A 20,021-nucleotide genomic window follows, 5' to 3' on the forward strand; every position below is an offset into this window, starting at 1 on the left:
TCCTAAGAGGAGTCTCAAAATATTTTCTGGTTTGACTTCTTTTAAAATAATATTATATACAAATCAGTTGTTTTGGTTTTTGTTTTTCAATACAAATTTCTTTCTTTGCTAGGATCCCATCCATGCCAAAACAATCCATCTCCTGTCTATGAGGATTAAATTTGTCTATGAACATTCTGATAGCCAAGAGAAGAAGGGAACAGGAAGTCTCAACTCTCATTATATGGACTTCAACATAATCTTCTATTTTTAAATGTAAACCTCCTTTAAAATGAAAGATGGAAAATAAGGGAAATTTCTGTTATTTTTGTTCAACTTACGCCCAATTTGCTAAATACATTATGTACGTAAAAGTCCAATATGACTGTCTTTTATATAAACACTCCAAAAACAAATAAATTATAAAGAAAAATGACCATAGAATTTTTAGATAAAGACATTAAGGCATTTGATAAAAGGTACAATACAATGTAGTGGATACTCAGATACATGTCTAATTTGTCAATTATAAAAAATAGATGATGGTTTTAATATAATAAAACTATTACAAGTGGTTTTGATGTAGACATATCAATAACTGTAGTTAATGCATTTATCATATATTGAACAAATAATTGCTAACACAATATTTAATTAGATCTCTGAAAATATATGTGAGATTTAATTAATTGTTTTAATCATTCATTCAACAAATACTTATTGAACATTAAATATGCACTGGGGAAACGGACATTAAACAACCACAACCACCTGAAAGAACAGACCCTGTGTACTTATTGCTTTGGTTACTGGGGCCAAACCCAAACTTTCCAATCCAAGGAAAGATGGCCCAAGCAACGAAAAGAACCTGGCCAAGCCAGATGCACACTTCTCTGCAGCACTGAGCAGTGAGTCATGGTGAAGAGCCAGAAAGCACTTTTTCTCCCTAGACGTCAGCACCAATGTTGGCTACATTCTGGCTTATTCCCATAGCCTTTATTGTGTTTTTCTTTATTTTCTATATTGGGCATGTATCACTTTTGGAATTAAAAAAAAAAAAAAAGATAAATTCTGTTTAGATTTTTCCCAAAGCATGTCGGAGTGTACTTGATGGTTCCCGTAATAAGGGAAAGCACAGGCTATTGAAGAGCCACAGAGCAACATTCTCACTCATCTTAAGAGTGGAAACATCTCTTTTCCCACAACATGCATGCTGCGACTAGATACTGGTCCCTCATCTATAGTTGAAGACAAATGCATGCTCCAATAAAACATTCAGCAAGCAGCTTGGTAATTTAGGAAGGGTCTATTTTGAGCTTATTTCCTGTTTACATAAGCATCCCATTCTAATGCTGATTAACATCCTGAAATCCACCTTAATTAGTACTTATATTTTGACTTCGTGGTTAATTTAAGAGAATACACTTAGCCTATGAAGAAAAGTTCTGTATATATGGAAATCTGAAGAAATTACTAAAGATAAAGAGAGCTGTTTCCTAGCACCACCATCTTAGACCAAGGGCATCTAGGTGTGATAACATCTGTTAAGTAGTAGAATACCTTTGCTTGGTTACTTTTTTAAAGGTCTGTCTTGGGTTCCACTTAAAATGTTGCTGCATATGAGTTACATTTATGCAAATGAACACTGGTGCATTGTACGGATTACATTTTAAAGCTGTACTGAATCAGATAAGGCATATGAAGGCTGAGAAGTTGAATATTGTGGGGATTGTTTTGGCATGGATGGGATCCCAGCAAAGGAAGAAATTTGTATTGAAAAACAAACAAACAAAAAAAAAACAAAACAACTGATTTGTAAATAATGTTATTTTAAAAGGAGCCAAACTAGAAAATATCTTAAGACTCCTAGTAAAGATATGGATAGTCAAGGATGAATTCTGGAGCCTGAAGCCCTAACTAGCTTGTCTGTCAAGTCTTGTTCTTAGTCTGATTTCAGAGAAAGAAGAGGAGGAAAGGAGCATTTCTTGAGTGTTGGCTGTTTTTGGCCACTGCAGTCAGTACTTTACATGAGCCATCTTATTTAAACCACATCACTAATCTATAAAACAGATATGACTGTGCCTGTTTTTGAACAACAAAAGTGAGATTCAGACTAGTTAAGTATCTTGCCCAGGCCACTGTCAGGTGAGAGTCTGAACCCAACTCTTAATTACTCCAAAGGCCACAGTCTTTGTCCTAAAAAATGCTCTCCATGCACATTTAGCAGGCTCTGAAAGTTGGTCAGGATACATGAGACAGAGACTGAAATACAAGGTTCTGGGAACAGGTCACAAGCTCAGGAGTCAGTGAGGCAAGATGGCCCCAGACAGCCATGGTGGAGGGCAGCATGTGCCATCTGGATTGCCCCTCCACACTCCCAGTGGCATAGGAGCATCACCTTCACATTGTGGCTACTGAAGACAGCTGCCTGGGAGTACTCCAAGTCACATTTCCCCCCATTTTGTACAGTTTTATTTTAAAAATTATAATAAATAAGAGCAGGAATTACCGAGAACTGTTACCACAACCAATGCAGATTTTAAAATCCCACCCAGAAGTCTGGCAGGAGGAGGCAAAAGAGCAGGGCCATATCATGAATCATACCAAGTTGTACTTGACAAACTGGTCCAATATAGTTCAGTTGGAGCACAAAATAATCATGGTTGTTAGATTAAAATATGAATGTTCTTGTTTTTATTTAGAGATTAAGTATGATTTAAGGACATGTGCCTGGGAGCCAAGTTGATAAGGGGTGGACTGTGATAGTTAAGGTCATGTGTCAACCTGGTCAGGTGATGGTGTCCAGTTTGTTCAAGGAAGCATTGGTCTGATTGTTACTGTGAGAATATTTTGTTCACTTAAATCATCAGTAGTTGATTGCATCTGTGCTGATTACATCTATAATCAGCCATGGGATAGCCTTTAACAATGAGAGAAGTCTCAACCAATCAGTTGAAGGCTTAAAAAAAGAGAAGTGATACCTTTAGCAGTCAGAAGAGAGAATTTCCAATGCTATGTCAGCCAGCCAACTTCTCCTGGGGAATTCACTGGAAACCATCATTGGAATTCCCAGCTTGTGGCCCACCTGCCATTCTGTTATGGGTTTCATTAATTTCAGCTTCTTGCTTTTCTGCATTTCTCTCTGTCAGAATTCCATTCTTTTGTATAGGACTAAGAAACATCCTGATTGAGTTAGGACACACCTTAACTGAAGTAACCTCACAAAAAGTTCCTATATACAGTGAGTTTACACCCACAGGAATGGATATAAGAACATGTTTTCCTGGGGTCCATACAGCTCCAAACCACCATATTTTCCATACAGAGGAAATAGACACTTGACTTCCACTTTGTTCTGTTATTCAGAAGAGGCTTTACTATTCATTAACAAGCATATACCTTTGTCTTTCTTTAAACTGGGCAAAGAGATTTTACTACATATAAAATATAACTCAGCTTGTTTATTTGATCAGTTAATGCTGCAGAGCAAGGAGAGATCCCATGTAGTAGGTGAACAAGGAGAACTCTGAGCTCACTCCCCAAGTGCCCCAAGAGAGTAAATCACAGTGGACTATGAGTTACTTTGCATCACAGATGGCTGGGAGAAGGATAACAATGGGGCTAAACTGAGACTATCTTTTTGAAACCTCTGACTTGACTTCTATTATTGCATTTTGACTGTCTTTTGGTAGGTCTCCCCTCTGTTAATATGAGAAAATAAATATCTGTCAACAACATACATGTTTCACATTAATTAATGAACCACACTAAAATCCTCCTTTATAGCCAAGAAAAAAGTGTTCTAAATACATAAACACATGCCACAAAAACAATAAACAAGAAAATAAAATTTTCTCATGAATGTCATTACCCTGAAAGCTCATCAGCAGCATTCCTGAGAAAATACTAGGTTAAAACACATGTTTTATTGATTCATAGTGCAATAGTTCAGTCAAATGTTACTTACCTGAACTGAAATATTTAGTACTGTGTTTATCAATACTGATATTGATACCTGAAAAAGGTTAGAAAAGTATTTGCACATAGGCAATAACCTCTTCTGATAGAGAAGTAGAATGACAGGGAATAAATAAACAAATAAAAGAATGCATAAGTAACCCAATGCAATCTACTGGAATATAAATCCACTAGAAGGGTTTAAGCTTTGGGAAAAAATAAATAAAAAAGCATTTTTGTTCAATTCTTTGCACTGTATTTTTGGCCCAAATTTTTTCTTTAAATGTATAAGGGACTCATGACAATTGGCTCTGGTGGACAAAATCCTGTCTCAGTGATTGACCATTTTCTATTTACTTAGATAATTGGAGGCCATCAGAGAAATGTACATTTACCTTTAATTCCAGCTGTTTAATATTAGCACATTTCTGGATATAAATGGAAGGATCCATGATGTATCTAGGATTTGATAACAGGTTTTATTTAGAAATCCTTTAATTAATTTTACCTAAACTAATTTGAATTTGCTAAAATGAAAATTTGGCTAATTCAGCTACTTTTTCATCATCACACAATTATCATCATCAAAAAGCATTTAAATTGAAACATATTTCCACTTAACTTCATTATAGTTTGTTGTACATACTATTTGATTAGATATAATTATTGATTATTAATGGCAAAATCTATAATAACAATAAAAATCTATGATAACATAATGAGCAATCAGGAATTTTTCAATGCAGATTTCCAATGGCTTATCAATATAGGCAGAATGCTTAGACCAAAACATTTGACTTTACATGTGTAAACCAAATCAAAATAATTTTTTAAATATCCAATTTTATATCCTTACTTCACACTGACCAGAAATAATTGAGCCTCTAATCTATAAAGAGTTATGGTGTTACTTTACCTCTCAGTTACATGCTTCATACTTAGAAATGCTCTTCTGAAAACAGAAGACTAAAATCAGAGCACTATGTTGTGGGGTGGTGTCTCAGTGTGTGGGAGCTGCTATGACAAGTGTCTCACGATGGGTTGGTTTAAACAACAAGCTTTATTTTCCCCTGCTTTTGCAAGCCAGAAGTTCAAGATCAAGGACATGCTTTCCCAGGTGGGCAGTGTTCTGGTGAGCACAGTCCTTCACACATCAAGCTCTCTGTCCTGAAGTCTGTTCCTCTAGTATCTGCTGCCTTCTACATTCTAGCTTCTTCCTGCGATGTTCTCTGGCTTCTGGCTTCTCTTCTCAAGGCCTTCAGTAATTTCAGTTAAGACCCACCCTGATGCAATTTGGCTGCACCTTCACTAATACTATTGTCTTCAGAAGGACCTCTTTACAAATGGGTTCACACCTACAGGAACATGGACTAAGATTAAGAACATATCTATTGGGGGAACACAATTCAATCCCCAACAGGTGGAGAGACTTTTAATTCAGATCTAAAGTCCCATATTAATTCCTGCATTTTGAGACATCTCTATAAACTCTCAGCTGCCAATTTCACTTATAGATCTCAGATCAGAGATTTTCGTAATTAGCAAATCAATAATATAAGGGGAAAATCATTTTCCTATAAACTACTGAGCTCATGACATATGATATGACATTAGGACTGAAAACAAAGCTCAAGCTGAGGAAAGGTTTTTAAATGAACATGAATTCAGAGAGCAGTTGCAATTTGATACCAAGCACTGTGAACCCCCAGAGGGAAATAGCAATGTGGAATTACCATTAGGTTTCTGGAAATGTGGAAATGTTATTTCACATGCCAGGATATGTGAAGCAAAGCTGAGTTTCCAAATGTGAAACTGTCTGGCAGGCATAGTTTTATTTGTAAAACTTTTACAACTTTTGGTAAAAACTTTACTCATTAAGACACTTGGTGGATTTTTTTTAATGCTACAGAAGTAATGCTATAGTAGAAGAATTGATTGATTATTCATCCCTAGTTTGATCCTATCAAGAAAAAGTTAAAGAGAAATAAATAGCTAGATAAATAGGGGCAGCCAGTTTGCTTTAGACAGAAAAACGAACCATAAAAAATCATTGGTGTTTTACTTGTAAGTATATTGCAGTGCTCTTACTGACTATACAATGAAATGTCATTTTCAGTATAAGGATGGTGTCAAAAGAGGGAACAAATGTTTCAACAAAACAATAAAACATTGGTGAAGAATTTTATCTGTAAGTGTACCATCTCTCTAAATGAATATGCTTGTTTCCTTTCTCCCCCCGTAAAAAAATCTGGTTTCCTCATTATAAAAATAGAAATACTTTCAAATGATCTGAAACACTACTATCATGGAAATGTAATCTTTAAGTTTCTCCATCAATTGTAGAACTGAATGTGGAAATAAAAAAAACAATAGTAGCCTGCTTATATGATCATTTTATCTTTATATTTTAAAAAGCATTTCATTAATTGCAATAATTTTTAGTGATTTTTGAACTCATTCTCATTTTCCATATTTATATTCAGTTTGTTTACATCTTCATTTCTGTTTTTCCCATGTTAAAATTTGAAACTTTAGATATACCAGTTACTAACAATATGGCTAATATTTATTAAAATAATTATTGACATTGAAATGTTAGACCTATCCTAAGGAATAATAGAAGACTGTGTTGCCAATCAAGGAACAATAAAAGATGCACCAAATAGTTAAGGAAAAAAAAGAATTTTTATCATGAACCTATTTATTCTTTTTATTCATAATTTTATTTTAATTTCTGGATTTGATATTTCAAATCGAATGAATCATTGCTATATAAAGCATTTATGTTATTAATAGTCTCACTCTCCCAGAAGACAGGCATCACATCTTCAAGAAACAGAAATTTGGATTTCTCCCAAGAAATGGAAACTCCTCTGAAACAAACATACAGAAACATATCTTCCCTTAGCCACTGTATGGTTACCAGGAGAGATGAACTGCTATTTAATCTTTGGAATTTTGCCTGGGTCTTTTTGTTTTCATGTCCTCAACTCACTCAAGCATTGATAAACAATTTTTTAACTTCTCGTAGGAATTTCTTTTATTTATTATTTTATTTTTTCCTCTTTATATTTTCATTTCTGTTTTAAAATCAGCTCTCTTGTCCTTGTAATTCAACTCAGTAGCATATCCTTTGTGTACACACACATACACACACACACACACACACACACTTTGGATTTAACATTTTTGCTTGCTGGCACTTTAACTTATTCCTGATCATGCTACCAGCCTAGAGCCTTTGCTCTAGATACTAGTGCCCTTTGGGTCCTGCTTCTAGGCTTTCTAGTGCCAGCCTTTATCTGGCATTCACTCCTGAGACTTTCCACTTTCACATCCATGATATAATCGGTTAATCTCTTCATCTACAGATTAAATTTGCAATCCTTTGAAACTGATGCAGCATAAAAGATAACATTTTTAAAGTCATTCTCTATGGTGGCCAAGCAAAATTCAATTGAGAGCTTATATGTCAATGCTAATAACCATAATTATGATATTTAGGAATTCCCCTTATATTTTCGGGTCATTCTCATGAAATTTATCAGCAATTTTAAGAGCCGTAGCAAGAATATACTGTGATTGAGCCTTGGTATTTAACAGGCTTTCCCAGCTTGTAAACAATTCATGTGATCCTTTATCTCCACATTTTAATGCTCTGAACACCCACTTGCACAGCTCCAGAAAGCCCAGAATATTATAACAAAGTCCTTCCTAAATATTTCCAACAATCTGAGGAAGTAATTTCATTTTCTATAGACCTGGAGGTTTTATGGCTCAATTTCACTGTGACTCTATTGGGACTACACAAACTAGGCCTGTCCATTCTACCAAGATGTCTTGAAATGGCAATTCTGCTCCTAAGTCTTTTGCCATTACTCCAGCTGCTGTAGCAATTGGAATGCCCCCTGCTTTTTTGAACTAAGGAGGAAAATATATTTATCCACAATGGGGGCAATGAGAAGATCTCGTAACAAGTTAGTTCAAGCCTTAGAGATTTACAGTAGTGAATGCTACAGATTTTTCCCTCTCCACTAGGGCCAGCTAAGATGAATTTCAACAAACACACTGTCATAGAGATTTTACCATAATGATAACTCTTTCTGGCCTCCATTGTCAGAGATCCCACTGCCGTTATTACCACTGCCACTTTAGAAATAATGAGGGACCCTTTGAAATTACAAGTGGGGATGCTGCCTTTGCCAGGAGCTTACAGCCAAGGCTTCTTGGGGAAAGATGCTTTTATTAAGCTACTTTGCCCACTCATCTTGGGAGATATCTTTACTGACATTGCCATCACTGCCATTTCCAGTAAAAACCAAGGCAGGAATGCTGTTCCAGGTTATAAAGTGTTTCCAGTCTTCCATGGGGGCTGTTTTAATATCCCAGGCTGCTCAAGCAAATACCATGAATGGGTTGACTTAAAAAATGGGAATTTATTCTCTCATAGTTTGAGACTGGGAAAAAGTCCAAATCAAGGCATCATCAAGGCAATGCTTTCTTCCAGGAGACTGGAATCCTGGGGCTGGCTGCAGGAGTGATTCTTGGCTCCTCTGTCACATGGCCATGCACATAGCGGTGTCTTCTGGGCTGGTTATTACTAAGTCTTATCAATGCCCTGCAGAGGGAAAATGATAAAGTGATGACAGTTAACAAACTGTGAAAGATTAAATGTGGAAACCAGAGGTCCTCTTTAGTACCTTACAAAGAGGCCCATACCTCCTTTCATGGATGAGGGCACATAGCTGAGGAGCAGAATCTGGGTTTGACAATTAGAGTTGCAAAGCTCCAGAGGCACTAAAATAATCAACAAAGGCAGGTCTGTAATGTTCAGGTCAGGATCCAGGTTGAAAAAACCTGGGACTCTGAAATATGGCATAGGGATATCTGGATAAATGCCTCTACATATTCTGGCTCTGCAGACCTCTTGTACTATCAGAACATACAGAACTGGTTTATCCTTCTCTGCTAAGAGTTTGTACTTTCCCCATGCATTGCCAAGGTCTCTCCACTGCAAAGAAACAGATGTCCCCAGCAGATAGGCCACCCTGCTTTCTTGGTTTCCAGGATAATAAGTAGTATTAAATTCTAGTCTAATACAGATGGAGAAGTGATGGAACTGATAAGGGAAGAGAGAGATTATACACCAAAGGAGCTACTAGGACTTGCTAGCATGTATAAGCAGAGCAAAGTGAGTTCCTCTGGGATTTTATTTTGAGGGTGCTGCATCAAGGGGATCATAATGTAAGATCAGTAAGCTATAATTCATTTTCTTAGAAGGAACTTTCTTGAGATATGGGATTTAATACACTGGCAAGGAACCATAGATATAGGGAAAACTCACTGCTAGAATAAATTTTAAAAGCCTAGAGAAAATGACAGCCAGCACTGAATGAAGTAGAAACGCTGCAGTTTCCCTGGCAGATGGCAGAGGAAGGAAGAAAATGGCTGAGGAAAGTGAGCATGCTCAAGTGGAGAAATATGAGTCCATAGGAGCCATTAGAGGATTACGTTGCATGGTAGGGCCCAGAGGATACACCATTCACCGACACCACAGGAAGGGCTCGGGGAGAAGGGCACTAGCATCATCAGGATGATCAGTGGTGGCATCCCCTCTGAAAACCGGGAGGAAAGTAGGTGAGGTGGCCACATGGTTGGGCCCTAAATTAACTAGGGCCAAGATGAGCCCCAAGTCAGCAAAGACTTAACCAAGTTCCTACCTATGGTAAATGCTCTGCTCTCCCAAAACCTGAAACCTGAGAACTACCAATCATAACTCTCTAGCTCCCTTTTTCTTATGACCAGTTCCTTCAATTTAACTCAAGGCTAAGTCAAATAAGGAAGACTATCTTGTACCAACCAATAGGATTATTTTCTTTAAGACTTCTGAGATATGGTCTTATATAAGACTTGCCATTTCTCTTACTCTTCCTACTGACCCCTCCATTTTATGGATGGGATGCTGCTCAATTCACGAATCACTTAATGAAGCTGTGGGATCCAAAAAACGAATTTCTTGTGGATTTTCATTTGCTGACAGCATCCATAGAGATGAGGGAGCAAGGAAGTATTAGTGTCCAGTTGGTAGTATTAAACTGGCAGAAACCAAAGGGCTGCAATAGTTTTATCACCATACAAAGTTGGAGTTGCTGTTAGGAAGTCCTGATCCTCAGGGAGTTGTGGAGAAGGTTAATAGAACATTGTATACTGATGGCAAAATAAATGGGCAGCCCATGAGAGAGTTTCATAACATCTATATCCAGGAAGAGACAGCAATGAAGGAGCAGAATACTGAAGCAGTTGCCCCAATAAAAAGTTAACAAACTCTTGCTCAAATCCCAGACGTAGGCCTATTTTCAGACTTGGAACTGACTGAATGGAGAAGTGCTCAGCTCCCTGAGAGTTAGGAAATGGCAATACTGTGACAAGTATATAATATAAAGGTTTTCCACAGTCTTTCCCCATAGGGACCTATAGCCATTTAGTTCCAACTGGGTGACTGTGAATTGTAGAAAGTGGAATACCCAGGTATTTCAAGCATGGCAAGACATGGGTCTAGCTTGCCATTGAAACCTTGTGTGATGTGATGGTTAAGTTCACATATCAGTTTGGCTAGGTTATTGTGTCCAGTTGTTTGGTCAAGCAAACATTGGCCTGATTGTTACTGTGAGGATATTTCATGCATTTAAATCATCAGTAAGCTGATTTTATCTCTGCTGATTACATTTACTATCAACTAAGGAGATTGGCTTCAGCAATGAGAGAAGTCTCATCTAATCAGCTGAAGACCTTAAAGGATGACCTGCTGATTTCAGCAGTCAGAAGGAAAAATTTCCATCTCTACTCAAGCCAGCCAGCTTCTCCTGGGGAATTCATCGAAAACCCTCATCAGAGTTTTCGACTTGTGGCCAGGCCTATGGAATTCAGACTTGCCCAACACCACAATTGGGTGGGTTCTGTTTCCCTAAAGAACCCTGACTAATACACCTGGAACCCAAAATGTCTTCATGTAGCCCACCACCTCTCACCCACAAAGTCAGATTATGGGCATAAGGGAGCCAGGTATAAAATAGAGATCTGACTAAAGAATTGTTCATAGTTGGTCAACCCTTTCTGCAAACCTCCCCAGCTCCTGTGTATATAACTGGAATCTATAACCTTGGCAGTAGGAATAATGTGCACAATGGGGCCTTAAATGATAGAGTAAACATTATCACAGTGTAATAATGATTAATTTTATTTTATGCAATAAAACAAAGCAGGAGGACAGGTAGGCATAATTAAAATGGTGCTTTGAACTTCACTACACAGGCCCAGGAGTAGATTTTCAAATGCACAGCAAACAGTTGTTTCATACTTTTCCTTTAAAAATTCCAAAAAGGACACATTTCCTTTAGAGTATTTACAGTATAACAGATCTTCCTGGAGAAGCCATTCAGTTTGACTCAGAATAGGAAGAAAACATTCCAGATCAATGAAATCCTTGGGATAGTACTTCTGTACTGTTTCTGAAATTCAATTAGATACTTGGGAAAGATCAGTAAAAGGGGGATTGTAATGATTATGGAGAAAATGAGAAATAGAAAACATAAAAATCCATGAGTAGCTGAATCCCAGGTAGATTCTGCTAAGTTTTAGCTAGCAGCACCTTTTTAAACCATGGTAAGGCTTCCCATGCAATAAAGAATAATAATAGCAACAGCGTTAGCAAATTCCTTATAATGAAGTGGAATTTTAAAGCAAGTCTTCTGGCTCTTGTTTTAACAAGGAAATTTTACAGGAGTCCAAGAAGTAGAAGTTAAAATAATTCCCTCAAACATGTTTCAGTTGTATTAAGCCTATGTCAGTGTTGCTGACTGGTTTCAGTGTGACTTTGAATAATTCATTCCTCGAACTTTGTTTTTTCAGGCAGCAGACTTGGTGAAGAAGTCTGTCTTGTTCCACTGTTGACTCGCTTTATTCCTTCTTCCTTCCCACCTGACAAGTTATGTTTCTAACTGAAATGCATAGTAAAGTTTTCCTGTCCAGGAAAAGAAATGGAGAAAAACAGTTTATAGTTAATCTTATTTCAGTTTGGCTGCTTAAAACAAAATTAAATCCTCTCAAAGTTTGAATAAAGAAAAAAGAATAAGGTCACATTTGCCAAACAACATAAATTGCACATGTATTTATAGCAAGAAATAGATTACTATTTTCTAAAACAAATGCTTTCCATAATAGCGCCGCTTGTTTTATATCCCAGATGGATGGGTGAAAGAGCAATGCAGAATATATAGAAATCTAATAAAACCACATTGCGCATGCTACAATATTAAGAAAACTCACATAGCTCTTCATCACTTATAATGTAAAAATTGAAAAGTTGGAACAAATTTATTGAAAAGCGTTGCCAAGTGGTGCAGGCTTTTGGAGTTTTCAATGTTGTTCACAGCTTAATGGATTGCTGCTAGCACTGCATAATGTTCCTCTGTTAACCAGCTTCTCTTTTACACCGTTAATCATCTTCGTTCCCCAAACACCCTCTCTTCCTAACGTGCCTAATTCCATTAATGGAACCATCAGTTTCCTAGTCACTCAGTCTCAACTCTTGGTATCACTTTTAAGGCCTTTTTCTTCTTTTCCACTCACCTCAAATCAGTTAATAAAGATATATTCCACTTCTATGATTTTCTTTTCCATTTTCACTATGATCAATCTAGTTTTGATTTTCATTCACTTTCACCTAGCAATCTACGTCCCCCAAGCAAAATCTGGTCTACCACCCGCTTTTGTAACTAAAATTAACTTGGAACACAGTCATGCTCATTCATTTACATATTGTCTATGGCTGTTTTCACCTTACAACAGTAGAGCTGGGTAGTTGTGACAGACACCATATGGTCCACAAAGCCTAAAATATTTAATATTTTGCCCTTTATAGAAAGGTTTGCTGTTCCCTGATGCAGAATATGGTTATAAACATTCTAACTGGTATCTTCATCCCCAGATACATCTAACATTAATCTTCACATCATACCACTGGTTGGCTGAATCATCCTGAAACAATGACATTCATGTCAGCTTCATGCTCAGAACTCTCAAAAACCTCATACTTAATCACAGACTAAAATACCTGACTCTGATCCTGCTATTATAATGTACCACATACACTGACCTAGGCTTTGCCCCACTTGTACTCTCCTGTTTCCACCTGGAATATTCATCTTTCTCCTACAGAAATATTGGATGACATTACAAGCACATCTAATATAACACTATTGTAGGAATCTTTCTCCTACAGAAATACTGTATGACATTACAAGCACATCTAATATAACACTATTGTAGGAATCTTTTTCCAATTCATCCAAAGAAATATGTGAACATTTATTCTTTTTTTCAGACAACTTTCCATAATCTTCCTTTCTGTTATAGCCATTTGTCTTCCACGCTCACTAAATTACAAGCTTATCAATGAATGGAACTTTGTCTTACTTCTCCCTTATTTGTTGTTGGTTTCACATTGGTTCCTTGCATTTATTTGTTTATTTAATAGACATTTGTTGAGCAACTTACTATGTTTCAAGCACTACGCTAGGTAATAGAGATGCAAAGAAAAGAACGGTAGTTTCTGTTCTCAAGGAGTTTGCTATTTAGTTTCATATTTATAAAGTAAATAGTAAAATGTGATGAGCTTAAAGTCAGGGTAAGACTTCAAGTGTGGCTGGAGAAAAAGGGAATATCAGCGAAGTTGGCAACTGAGTGGAGTCTTGAAAAGGAATTAGCACAAGTACAAAATGATGGAGGAGCATTCCACACAGTGGAAAAAATATTGGGAAATGCATGACGGTAGTTCAGGGAAGTGTGAACAGTTCTACAGATCTGTGGTTGAGCATGTTTTAGGGGTTGGTGTCATAGGGTGGAACCTACAAAGGGAAGAAGGAAATGTTCTAAAAGTAGACCTCTATTGGAGAAATTAGACTTCATGTTGTAGCCAATGATCTCAAAAGACACTCTACAAAACACCTGTACTGAAGGATATTAATTCTTAGAAGAGAAAAAAAAAAGGAGTATGGTCAATTAGCCTTGGGAAATACCTGACTAAACAAAAGTAAATGAAGTTTTTTCTTTAGGATTTGCACTGCCTTCTACCATGTGGTGGGCAGTTTGTAGAGTACTTCCCAAACTTACATGACCATGAAACCCTTCCTTCTTAAAACATCCCCAGGACTGATATAGGATGATACACACTTTGGGAAACACAACTCTATGTAACAGAAAAACATTGGAAAATTTTGGCATGGGAATGATATTATTAAAAATGTGCTTTAGTTATTTCCTCCCAGACAGAATGAGGAGAATGTCTTGGTGGGATAGAACAGAGGAAGGTAAACGGGGAGGGATATTGTTGCTGTATTTCAGGTTACGAGAAGGGACTATACTGAGGTAATGGTGAAGGGTTTAGAGAGAGGGGGATAAATTCAAGGTATATTTAAGAGTGAAAAAATATAGGATCTGTTAACTAGATGAGGGGGTAGTTTTTAAAAAACATATCAATTATATCACCCTTTTGTCTAAAACCCACAAATTGTTCACCATTTCTCATAGAATCTTTGAATGTTCTGTGAAGCAGTGCATGTTCTCCTTTCTTATATTCCAGCCTCATCTTCACAACTCTTCTCACTCACTTCCCTTCAGTGCCTCCGGCCTTCTTTTGTCCACTCTCGCTTGCTGCGCTTCCTGTGGCCTCACAGCCTTTAGCTTGGCTCATGTTTTCCTTTCTCTGCAAAGTCTTTCCTGATCCTCCTGCTTGAGTGAAATGTCTCATTATATACTCTCCTGGAACCAAGCACCTCTCATTCAAACCTCTTATCACACTTATTTTGTTTTTGTTTTTTTTTAATTACTTCTTTAATATCTTTTTCATTACCTAGATTGAAATCTCCAGGAAGGTAGGGAGTGTTACCACTGTATCCTTAAAGCAGAGAAGAATTCATGTCACATAAAAAGCTCATAAATGCTTATTTAATCATAATACATTAATAAGTTAATAATGGAGAAGAAGAATTCAAAGTTATCTCTAAGATTTATGACTTGGAAATTTGCACGTAGCTGTGTATTTATTGAGTAGGAAGCACAGAAGCATAAGGAAATATGGGTGAAATTACTACATTTGGCTTTTGACACAATATGTTTGACATGCCAAAGCAGTTAGAATGTTATTCTGGAGCTTAAGAAAAAGGTCTGAGTTAACAACAAGCATTTCAAATGCCTCAGTGTCATTAATGAGATAGCCAAAGGGGAATTATCTAATGAAACGGAGAAGTCCAAGAATGGTGCCCTGAAAATAATTATACCATGGAAAGGCAGTATAAGGGAAGCCTATGAAGGAGACATGGATGGCACAAAGTGGTGAGAATAAAACCAGCTAAGAGTAATATAAAATCCTGTGGGATATCAAGTGTCAAAAGGAAGAAAATTTTGCTGATGGGCATTGGAATTCCCCAAGTCCATTTATGAGCTATGTATTTCAAAGAACATATAGGTGAAGGCCAAGTTGTATCCATGGACAGTATATATTACTTGGATTTCCTTAGGGCTCCCAAACTTTCCCTTTAGGAAAGAAAAAGTTCAGATCACCTAACAAATGGGCTTCTTTGAAGGGTAGGTGTCTCAGTTTACCTGGGTGTTATGACAAATACCACACAATGGGGTGGTTAAACAAGGGGACTTTATTGGCTCAAAGTTTTGAGGTTAGGAGAGGCCAGGGTCAAAGTGTCAGCAATGCAGTGCTTTGTCCCTCAAAGTCGGTAACATTCTGGTGCTGGCTTGCAGACAATCCTTGGGGTTCCGTGTCTTGCATCTCTGCCTTGTGTCATGTGGCAATGTCCTTTTCTTCCTCTTCTGATCTGATGACTTTCAGTTTCCAGCTCCTCCCCAAGGCTTTCTCTGACTAAAAGCCTGAATTTCTCCTGCTTCTAAAGCTTTCCAGTAAGCCAGCTTAAGGTCCATTCTCATTCCTTTGGACCACACCTTAACTAAAATAGCATCTTCAAAATATTCCATTTACAATGGGTTCACACCTACAGGAAAGCAGATTCAAAACATATCTAAATTTAGTCTACCATGGTCGGGGTGAGGAGATCACAGAGATTTGGAAGACAGCTAAGATACAATGAAAGAATTTTACTTTCTACCTGTGTGACTCAGGTAATTTTATATTTCTTTAGTTTCTTCATCTAAGTATTGGAGGTAATAACTTCTATTTTCCAGAGTTATGTGATTTAAATAAGAAAGTATAAATGAAAGTAGTTATTTTATTACTTGGTCTATATTAGATATTTTGTGGAAACTGAATCCACTTTAATACTTTGATGTTTAAGAAAGGTTAAAAATGCTGGCCTAACTTTTCTCTAACAATAATATTATAAAAACTATTTCATTTACCTCTTAATAGAAAATATAACAGGAGTGGATTCCAAAAACTTTCTGAAGACATCATCAGATCCATGTGAAAAGGTTGGCAGAATTCATAAAATCTATTTATAAACTACTTCATCTGCAAGAGTATAAACTACTATAACCAGAATCCAAGTTCAAATTAAATTATAGATATTTAATTCCCTGTAAGACATTCTAACATAGAGTAAATGATTGTCATCATCTAGCCCTTTTAAAATTGTTCTTAATATTGTTTGTAAACAGCTCTGCAATGTACAATAAAATAAGTCTCAACCTCAAGGATGTGCTATAATTCCATAAAGTATAATGATGTTTCTACAAGGTATTTTATTCACTTCATAATCATCCAAAGCCAAATCTGTGCTTAATAAATAAGTAATTTCTATAAAGTTTTAAAAAATGGTTCTGCCCCAAGGAAATTCTTTGTCAACCTAGCAATTAGGGAGTCAGTTCTTTCTTAAGTGGTGTTATGTGAGTATTATCCCATGGCTAATTTGAAGAACTTAATTACAGGGTCATTTTAGATATGGAGCATGAATTAAACATATTGTCAGAAAATCTATCCTGTCTTTTTCTTGAAACTAGTCCATTTCCAACTATAATGCTATATGCTTTCACATTTGACTATTACTGTATTTAGTTATAATTTAACTGAATGCATAACATTATCTGAATTCCTTTCTCAAAAGGTGTTATATAATATAATCATTTAAAAACTCACATTTAATTAGTGAAGGTCATGTATAAAGAGCTGTCCAAAACTTGACATGATTTTCTTCACACTGTGTTTCTACCATAAAAAGTGAAATGATTAATATTGTGCTTGAAGCTCAAATACTACATTATACAGAAAAATAATATATGAAGAAAATATTCACTCTCAAATATTAGTTCCAAGATTAGATAAATTCCAAGTCATTTCCATATACAGTCTTTCTATATTACTTTACATCCCCATATTATCTCTATCAATAAAACTATGTAGCTGAGGAACTATAGTAATTTTCACAGATATCTGTGTTGCAAATGTCTACATGTTTTATTTTATTTTTAATAAAGATGTATGATTTTGTGTAAGATGCACTTAATCCCTGTAAATTCTATAGAGGAAAATAAGAAAAAAAATTGTTCTTTGTATAATAGCAAAAAAACACAGTCTGTAAAGAGAATTTATGTTTTGAAAACACTACATTTAGGATTTTTCTCATGAAGTAACAAAGTGAGCAACCATTTTCCTATATGATTTGATTAACAGTTTTAGCCAAAATGGATTATTCAGAACTTTATCCTGTCACTATTTTATTGTTCAGATTAACTAGAATATTCTTTTCAGTCTTATCAACAAATCATATACAATATTTATAAAAGTACTTTAAATAGATTGGCACAGTTAAATATATCCAATTTCTATATTTTCTAGTTAAACACAATATATGAAAAAATAAGGAACTACACTGAATAAGAATATCCTTAAAAGAAAGGAAAGTCAAGAATGGAATTATAAGAAATTCATAGAGTTATTTTTATCTTAAGGGCATAATCTAAATTTCAGAGTTTTGAAGAATCACATGCATCGATTGAAGCATCGCAAAGATTTACCTTCGGAGAGTTTAATGGAAAGACATAATGGGGAGATGTTCATGCACAAAACAAACATTCTTTTTATTAGAAGATAAATATTGCCAAAAGGAATGAGGGCTAGCCACATTTTATGTATGACAAACTTTTTATCCTTCAGAAACCAAAAAGAAGAGACAAGTACATAATTATGATATTTGAAGCACTTCACTCAGGTTTGGAAAGCAACCCAATTTTAGTGCAACATGTAGCAACTGCTAAATAACTGCATAGCAACAGAAAATAGCATTGTAATTTCCCAATATTTCCAATGTAGACAATAACTAAAAGGTCATTAGCAAATATCAGATGTTGTTGTCATCTCTAAACAAGACATGAAACAAACAATTTAGGGACCTTCGACATGGTAGACAATACCTATATATGAGTTCTAAAGCATTCCAGAAAGCCAATGAATAGAATACTAAAGATCCCAAAAAGAGACTTATGCGGCCAACTAACAAATTACTGTTGTTGTAAAAAAGCATTAAGAACACATTCTTTCCAGAAGAAAGTTTCCATTTAGACACAATCAGCAGGGCTTAATTAGAAAACATGAATAATTGAACATGCTGCTGCTCTCTCTGAGCTACAACCTTAAGAGTCATGTAGAAGCAAATTCTTTTTAGACAAAAGAGCATGTCGTACTGAATCATTCTCTATTGTTTTCTTCTTTCTGACAACAACCTTTACAGTAATAATTCAAATGAATAACCACCGAGAAAATGCTATAAATATAGGTCTTCAGTTGTAATAGAAAAAAATAAAACAAACATTCCTGCAATCCCTACATAAAGCCAAGTTTCTGAAAATACAATAGAACGAGAAGGAGGGAGGGAAAAGGTGAGGACTGGAAATGATTTAGGATATTGAAGCCTTCATAGAATTAATCATTCTGTCAACAGCATTAAAGTCCAAGGTCACAAATATTCTCTATTGCAGCACAATTTGAATATATGTACATAGTTCCCATTTTGTTGACGTGCCTCCCTAATTGGGTGCTAATTAAGCAAGTTTTAAATGGATACCTAGAATCCCCAGTGGGTATTTCAGGTTCAATATCTTCAGGGGCTCTTTAACTCAGGCCACTAGAAAGTCACAGAATAATTAGCTAACGGGAAGAAAAATATAACCATTGGTATGCAGTATATACAGGAACAAAAAAAAAAATTGTTTAGATGCAAATTTAAACAAAAGCCATTAGGTAAAAACAATAATGAAAAGAAATAAACAAACAAACAAACAAAAAAAACAAGCTACAAGTGTGAACTACCCAGCTTACCTCTCCAAACACTGGTTTCCCTGGAGCCAGGTGCACCGCTCTACCTGTCCTAGCTTCCTTTTCATATACTCTGAGCCATGTTTCATAGAACTGGGTCCCATCTTTTTTCTGGAAAACTAACCAACGGAGCCTCATCTCTTTCTGTGTTTCTTTATCTACTGCAATCAGGAATTCTAACCCCCTACTGCTGCTGTTCTTGCTCTTGCTGAACTTGAAAGACCTTCCTTGCCCTCTCTATAATCTTATATTCCTCTCTGAGTCCTGGACCTGGAAAAGGACACATCAGACTCCACGTTAAAAGCCCTAGACTAGGCGAGGTGTCCATGCATTTTTTTTTCTTGTTAGTAATGCTAACTCTAACTTATGCCCATCATGGTGATACCAGTACACACTGACTAATTCTGCGATCTTCGCTCTCTTTTCTCTCTTGGCCATTCCGCTTGCATCTCTTGGCTCCCAGAATAGCCAGCACAATGTTTACATTGGTAAGAACATTCCAGGGTCTTCTGTTTAGAAGACAGCTCCTCAGAAAAGTCTTAGGGGTCTATTCTCTTTTTGTGTGCAGCCTAGTCTCCAAATTCCAGGATTTCCACAGAGCATTTGGCAAGAAAAGATGATGAAAGGTCTTAATTCTTAATTCTTATCCAGGATATTTGAGCAACACAAAATAAATTCTGTAGCCTAACTCCCAATTATTTTAGGTATCCTCAAACATATTACGAATAACATTTTTAAAGGATGATCC

General features: G+C 36.2%; 1 protein-coding gene across 1 annotated transcript in view; it reads right to left on the reverse strand.

Moving 5' to 3' along the window:
- Positions 1–8,467: 8,467 nt before the first annotated feature.
- PCDH18 (protocadherin 18) overlaps positions 8,468–20,021 on the reverse strand; it is a 68,852-nt gene continuing 57,298 nt past the window's right edge. Inside the window, exon 4 of the mRNA XM_037830672.1 lies at positions 8,468–8,554. Within this exon, the coding sequence (XP_037686600.1) occupies positions 8,547–8,554 (8 nt within the window). The 3' untranslated portion in view covers positions 8,468–8,546. The remainder of the gene's footprint in view (positions 8,555–20,021) is intronic.

This window comes from Choloepus didactylus, chromosome 3, assembly GCF_015220235.1.
Source record: "Choloepus didactylus isolate mChoDid1 chromosome 3, mChoDid1.pri, whole genome shotgun sequence".
Classification (NCBI taxonomy): Eukaryota; Metazoa; Chordata; class Mammalia; order Pilosa; family Megalonychidae; genus Choloepus; species Choloepus didactylus.